The 7675-nt window shown below is 35.0% G+C and overlaps 1 protein-coding gene across 1 annotated transcript; it reads left to right on the top strand.

The window, feature by feature from the left end:
• Positions 1-4384: 4384 nt before the first annotated feature.
• LOC119992771 (PKS-NRPS hybrid synthetase CHGG_01239-like) lies at positions 4385-6570 on the top strand. Its single transcript, XM_038839563.1, has 3 exons — positions 4385-5984; positions 6134-6253; positions 6401-6570. The coding sequence occupies exons 1-3, from the start codon at positions 4385-4387 to the stop codon at positions 6568-6570; spliced, it is 1890 nt and encodes a 629-aa protein (XP_038695491.1).
• Positions 6571-7675: the final 1105 nt, after the last annotated feature.

Consider the following 7675-nt stretch of genomic DNA (forward strand, 5'->3'; position numbering starts at 1 on the left):
ATTATGTCCCCGTGTAGACAGGAGTTTCTTTCATTTTAATTAGCCCTTGTTCAAGTATTGGTAACCACGCCAGCGGGTGTTGTAGGGTGCTAACACCTTCCCTACGCTCAATCGACTCCCGGACCCAATTCTCAAAATGGCAGATCAGTAATTTAATTGGTGACCAATTGCACCTCCAAAACAATTGGTGGCGACTTCATTGTTTTTGTAAGTCCGCCCGCGTTGCGATTCCGGTTGCGACACAGGTGTTACACACTTACACTGGCATTTCCAAAATATAAATATTTATTAAATTTTGTAATAAAAGGAATGCATGAATCGTATAGACATTATAAGTTTTAGGTAATGGAAAACAGTATTCGCTAGAAACAGAACCTTGCAAAAGGCATTAAATTTGCTCAAGTTCTTTCTGTTAAAACTTTGGCTGAAAGAACAGAAACCACTTTATGTAGAAAAACAGGTAATCAGAGGTTACTATAAGAATACAACAACCCAATAAGAAATCAGGAACACTTAATTTTGAAACCAACACTCTAAAATGAATTGTATCCATCTGGTCTCCCTTCACTCTAACTTATAAATGGACCATTGAAAAACTTAAAATTCACTTATAAATAATGAAAGCACTTTGTATGGACAAGTCTGTAATTTCAACTTTAACATTAGTGATTATTCTTCAATGGCAAAGGAACGGGTCGGGTACCCTTCCAATTAGTGAATACCAAAACCGTTTTCATTTAAGGTACCCAATACCAAAACTGTTCCACAACCTTTTAAAAAACCATTTAAATTTCCAAAACCGGAATCGTTCCATAACCATTTACCATCGGGTACCCGTTTACCATTTAATTTTTTAATTTTTTTAATTTTTCTATAAATGTATAATTCAATTTCTTAAAAAATAATATGACTTATCATGTTATATTTTGAATATATAATTTGTAACTCGATTATATTATTTTATTTAATATGCTTGTTCATGTTAAAATTTAACATCCTAATAATATACCTTTATATATATAGATGATTTATAATGTTATTACTATAATTCACTTATTTTATTAAACGGTTCGGGTACCCTAAACCCGGCATTAAAAACCAAACCCGACCCTAAACCATAACGGGTTTGAAAATAAAAACCAAAACCGTTTCCAAACCCTATAGGATCTGTTTTCGGGTTTTAAACGGATCGGGTATCCTATGGATAGTGCTCGGATCGGTTTTTTTTGCCATTCCTACTCAACGGTTAAATATTTTTTATTGACATACTTTTCCATGTCTAGCAACATGACAATGCACCTAAATATAAGTATGTCAGCAAATACTGTATGGGTAATAATAAGTATGTCTAGCAACATGACAATGCACCTAAATATAAGTATGTCAGCAAATACTGTACGGGTAATAATTTAGTCTTGCTAGAAGTTATAAGTGGAAACATCTTAAAACCAATGCTTAAACAGACAGCATTATAACATCATATTTTGGAGTTGTGATTATTTTTCCTCTATAATTCTAAATTCATTTTATTTTGGTAAAGAAAGTTATAATTTCTTTCTTCCTCATGGAAAAGGGGACTCAAACCATTGATGGAACTGTCCCAGACATGTCTAGAGGAGTTGTCGCCCACCCAAACCAGTGCTGACTGAAACCTGAATTGCCCGGCCAGCACCATCGAGGGTCAAATGATGCAAGCCAGTGGTATAAATATGATATAGAGCTGCATGTTACCTTCACAATTCAAACTCCAAACCAACCATCTAGTAAATTAGTAGACAAACCCTTTTGGCGGTTTGTGAAGTATTAGATAATATTTTTTAAAGAATAGATTTAGGGCTTTGTCTAGTTAGATCTGCCTGTAAAGGTAGGGTCTAAAATCTAAATAAAACGGTATAATAATGGCTCATCCTTGAATTATTTAATTAAGGCTCAATTTCTAGGCTCATGCTTGCTATCAAACCAATTTTAAGCACTTCTACACATTGCTTCTATTCCATCATGGACATTACATGAAGTATATGTGAAATCTAGCTACCTAGTAAGTTAAATTGAAAGGGTTCAGTGTGAAATTACTAGCATCAATTTTTGTAGCACCATAATGTGATACAATCTGAAAATTTTGACAAGAGGAAACATAGAGCAAGAGGTAATGATCACACCCTTTCAAATGGAAGCTTTAGCAATTCAAGATGGATAACACATTCATATAAAAGTTAATATATAAAAATCATATAGATAAACAATTATGTTGACACATATAGCTATGATGCCTCTCTTTATGTTTGTAGGTATTCATGGAACTGTTGAAAAACATGTGAAGTGTCAAACACACAGGAGTGCAACATAATGAATTAGTAGACATATAGTTACTTATTGACAAATGTATTCGTGCTATCCCCTGTTGACAGAGTCAGAGGGGATCGAACATAGATCCACACAAAATCTAATTAAGCTTTGGAAGATTATGACCATATGCTCATATATATTCATGATAAATGACATCCACAAGTATAAAAACATACTAGTCTATACATACTTAAATGGAGTCCATAAAGGGCAAATATAAATTCACCAACACGAATACAAGAGAAAGTGCTGTAACTTGGATATTCTCTTCTTCTTCCTGAATATTCACTATTGATCCTAACACTTTCGCTGAAAGGTAAACCCTAAGTTGAGGAGGTCGTTTCTTATGTATCAAACAAATTGTGCTACAAACTATTTAATCGTCATTGTTGCGTGGTGATCAACCTTGAAAACACACTCCACGAACAGAGCACCAGACGGATAGCATACGATTTATGAATTTTTATTTGTTGTTTGTGTCTTCAATATCTGACGTTGCACTATGCAGCCTTCCCTCCTGATGAAGTTTTTGTCCTTTTGTCTTGCACAACACGGCGCCCAAAAGCATAAAACCCATACTTGCTTCCAATGGCCCTGTTAATCTAAAGGCAAGGGATATTTAAACCCCCACTTTAAACATAGACCCCTTTTTGTCTTGTCATGTCATGTTAACATCATGTCATACTAACATATATATATATATAATTGAAAAGTTAAAGAAAAATATCACATTCTTAATTTTATTTTTTTAATATTTTTTTCACCCGTTTTTTTTTTGAAAAAACTGAAGCTTGACCCAAGAAATAAGATACATTATATGCGAAAATGATATTGTATTTTTTTTATTTTTATTAATTTTTTTAATTATTATTTTCCTTATTAATTTTTGTGTAAAACCCCCCTATTTTAAACCCCCTATCCTAGATTCTCTTTTTGTCATGTCAATGTTATATTAAAGTCATTTCATTCTAATATATATATATTACATACATATCCTGCAGCATGTGAAATGTTGACCCATTCATCATTTATATCTGCACGAGTTTGGAGTGATATATTCTCTGTCTATGTCTAGGACAGAGAATATATTCTCTGTCTGTACATGTGTACACATATATGTATATGTACACGCCAACACAGAATATATTATCTGTCTTGGTTAAAATCTTTGTTTGACAAAACCAAGATATGAACGGTCGAAAGATATGCATGCATTCAATGCAAGCAATACGTAAGAAATCTATAAATTGACAAGAGTTCGCAGAGTATTTTAAGAAGCTACAAGAGATAGCAGTAGTGTGTGAGAGGAAAACGAGAGAGAGCCTCAAAGTAGTTTGTCTTTGAGATAAAAAGAGAGTGAACCTATTGTGGATATAGATTACTTGAGTGATATTTTCGACTACCACTTGTCAAGTTGTTCAAGTGAACAGGTAAATACATATACTGATGTAAATTATATTGTTGTTTTTTTGCAAATACTCAGTGTAAATTATATTGTTCGTAGGGTGATTTTATCTCAGCCGAAATAAAGCAAGAAGACGAACATGCGGACGAGATGGTCGATAATATCAAAGTTAACGATAGATGTGAATTTGAAACTGATATGGTATAATGTTTTAATAAATCAAAATATGAGCTCTTTTGTTATGTTGAATGAATATTCGTAAATTTCTAATAAGAACTAATACATTACCAGGTGTTCAAATCACGACAATTGATGATCGAGTGGGTTCAACAAACCGGACACAAATTGGGATATATCATTATCATTTATAGATCAGATATTGGTGGGTTCGGTAAAAAACACAGATTACAATTCAAATGTGATCGCGGTGGCAATTACCAGAGTAAGAAACCCTCAACGAAGCAGACTGGCACCAAAAAAATAGAATGTTCGTTCAAATTGAGAGGGAGAAAAATGAAGCTAGACGATGATTGGATGTTGGAGGTGGTGTGTGCGGAGCATAATCATGATCCTGCATTATATATGGAGGGACATCCATACCCCGGTCAGCTTTCTGAATCTGAAATTCAAATTATGGTTGACATGTCTGCACAAAATGCCACGTCACGGGACATATTGGCGGAGTTGAAAAAGCGAGATCCGAACAACGTGAGCACCATCAGAACCATTTATAATGCACGCAAGAAGCACAAGACCTCTGAGAGATTTGGTCAATCACAAATGCAAGTTGTGTTCTTATTCCTCAACGACCAAGAATACTTTTTCGATTATCGAGCAAACCATGCAACCAATGAGCTCGAAGATTTGTTCTTCACACATCCTGGCTCGCTAGATCGATTGCGTGCATTCCCACACGTGTTGTTGATGGATGCGACATATCAGAGCAACTGGTATGGGTTGCCTCTCCTTGAAATTGTTGGTGTTACCTCAACTAGTCAGACTTTTTGCATAGCGTTCTCATATTTACACTCAGAAAAAGAGCCCAGTTATACCTGGGCTATGGAATGTTTGCGATCTGCAATGCATGGATGCACTAGCCCACGAGTTATCGTTACGGATAGAGAATTGGGGCTGATGAAAGCCTGTGCTCAGGTATTTCCCGAGGCTTCGAAACTACTCTATAGATGGCACATCTATCAAAGTATTTTAACTAAATGCAAGCCATCAATGCAAGACAATAGAGTTTGGAATGCATTTTACCTCATGTGGACTACGGTGATCGAGTCTGAAAATGAAAGCGCGTACATGAGTAATATGGCACGCCTTCAAGTAGTCTTACAGAAGTTCCCGACAGTGATAAAATATCTTAAAGATGTGTGGTTGACACTATATAAAGAGATGTTTGTATCTGCCTGGATCGACATATATCTGCATTTCGGGAACCACACAACTAATAGGGTCGAGAGTCAGCATGCTAAGCTGAAAAGATATTTGTGCTCGTCACAGTCAGACTTGGAGAGATCCATGTCGTGGATTCATCAGGTTATCTTGTCTCAGGACATAGCTATCAAACCTAGCATTGAGAGAAGTCGATCCATCATCCAACACCAATTCAATATACCGCACCTTCGGGATTTATGTGGTTTTGTTTCAATCGAGGCGTTGAATTTGATGTTGATTGAGTTTGAGTGGTCAAAAGATGTTGGACAGATTGCTTACAAATGTGGATGTCACCTTCGTAGGACCTATGGACTACCGTATGCTCACGAACAAGCCATGTACGTGAGCGAAGGTCATACTGTACCGCTTGATGCCATTGATAAATTTTGGAGAAAGCTTGATCTAATGCAATGTCAGTCGCTTGAAGAGGATGACATCGACTGTTACGCTGATGTACAAATGTTCACAGAACATTTCAAGCAGCAACCAAGATATGTAAAAGTCAGTTGGCTAAGGAAATTGAGGGAAATATTCAAACCTTCAACAACTTCTCTTCGTGAACCGGCTGTGGAGACCAACACTAGAGGGCGTTCGTCCATAAAGAAAAAGGTAGCCACCACCACTCGTAACAATCCAACTGCATATGTTGTTGATGGGAGTGATTTTGTTCAGTCGCGGGAGCTCACAGACACAGTTCCTCATCCGGACAGCCCGAATCAAAGATTTTTTAGTACGATTTTTTCCAATCTTATGAACCAGAGAGACACAGTTGTTCCTCAATTTACAATACTCAGTCTCTCTCTACACAGGGAAGTTCGATACTAAGAAAGGAAAACTACTCTTTACGATCCTATATTGATCAATTTCCAGTTATACTGCATCCTTACATTAGGGACGTACAAGATGTAAAAGCTGATGGAAATTATGGCTTTCAATCGATAGCTGTGTGTCTTGGTCATGGGGAAGATGAATGGCCCAATGTTCGGTATAATCTGATGGCAGAGTTGGACGCATTTTGGAACAATATGTCGAAATACTTGGAGGTGAAGGAGTGCATACAGTGTTAAACACTCACTGAACTTTTTTCGAGATGATGTTGCAGCACCATTTGAGCACTGGATGACAATGCCAGACATGGGTCTATTGATTGCTTCTGCATACAATGTGATATTGCATGTTCTTCATCGACATATCTACCACTATGTACAGCTCCTCCATCACCTTATCAGCGCGTTGTCATCGTTATAGGGCACGTAAATGGTAATCACTACGTCAAAGTTGGTTTGACAAGGGATCAGCCAATGTCTCCCATCACACCTGAATGGGTTCATTGTAGGCATACTTGCGCATCTGCATGGGCGACTCCGTATGTGGAATGATTAGATGCGTAGATGCACTCATATGGATTCATCAAATCTTCATCCGAAGCTTTTATTCATGTGCTTGAATAAATTATTGTCTATGTCTTACAAAATTATGAAATTAATATCAAAAAAAATATAATCTTTTTTCTTTACACAAAAATTAAAAAGGAAAATAATAATTTTAAAAAATTAATAAAAAAAAAATACAATACCATTTTGGCATATAATGTATCTCATTTCTTGGGTTAAGCTTCGGTTTTTTCAAAAAAAAAATCGGGTGAAAAAGTCAGTTGGCATATATGTATGTATATATATATATATATATATATATATATATATATATATATATATATATATATATATATATGTTAGCATGACATGATGTTAACATGACATGACAAAAAGGGAGGTCTAAGATAGGGGTTTAAAGTAGGGGTTTTTAATAGTGCTACCCTAATCTAAAATTAGATCTGTCAATAAAATATGTGATGATAGTACAGATTTTGTCGAAATCTATCTTAATCATCAGTATAATTTAGACAGACGATCTTGGTACAACAACTTCAGTGATAGACAAATGCAATATGAACTTGGAAAAAATAATATAATTTAATATTGCAATAACTTTAGTGATAGTCGAATGCAATCTTAACTTGGAAAAAGAATTTAATATTGCTTTTGTTTCTCTATATATGCAATCATTTTTTTGACTAATTTTTGTTATTGTTCTTTCTTTATGGTGATACTGACCATCAATTTTATAGTTATTTTTGTTCCTTCTGGTGATTAAGTATTTTTTTTCATTACAAAATAAAGGAATGGGGAGGTGAGGAGACTCGGACTTAAGACCTCTATGAGATACCAAACATATGAGTATCATCTGAGCTACTCAAGGTTCTCTATGGTGATTAAGTAGTATTGATGAATAGATTGATGAAGTGGAGACACCTAATCCACTTTTTTTTGTATATTTAAATTCTAATTTTTATGATACGAAAATACCAAATAAAATATTCAACCTCTATTAAATAATAAAATATAAATTATTAAAATATTATTTATTTTTAGTTTATTATAGGGTTAATTATATTTTTCATCACCGAAAGATAAGGGTTGTTCG

This window comes from Tripterygium wilfordii, chromosome 23, assembly GCF_013401445.1.
Source record: "Tripterygium wilfordii isolate XIE 37 chromosome 23, ASM1340144v1, whole genome shotgun sequence".
Classification (NCBI taxonomy): domain Eukaryota; kingdom Viridiplantae; phylum Streptophyta; class Magnoliopsida; order Celastrales; family Celastraceae; genus Tripterygium; species Tripterygium wilfordii.

Coding starts and splice junctions, on each gene's coding strand:
- LOC119992771 (XM_038839563.1), top strand. CDS start 4,385: ATGGTTGACATGTCTGCACAAAATGCCACGTCACGGGACATATTGGCG. Junction 5,985..6,133: donor TCCTCAATTTACAATACTCA/GTCTCTCTCTAC, acceptor TTCAATCGATAG/CTGTGTGTCTTGGTCATGGG. Junction 6,254..6,400: donor GGTGAAGGAGTGCATACAGT/GTTAAACACTCA, acceptor CACTATGTACAG/CTCCTCCATCACCTTATCAG.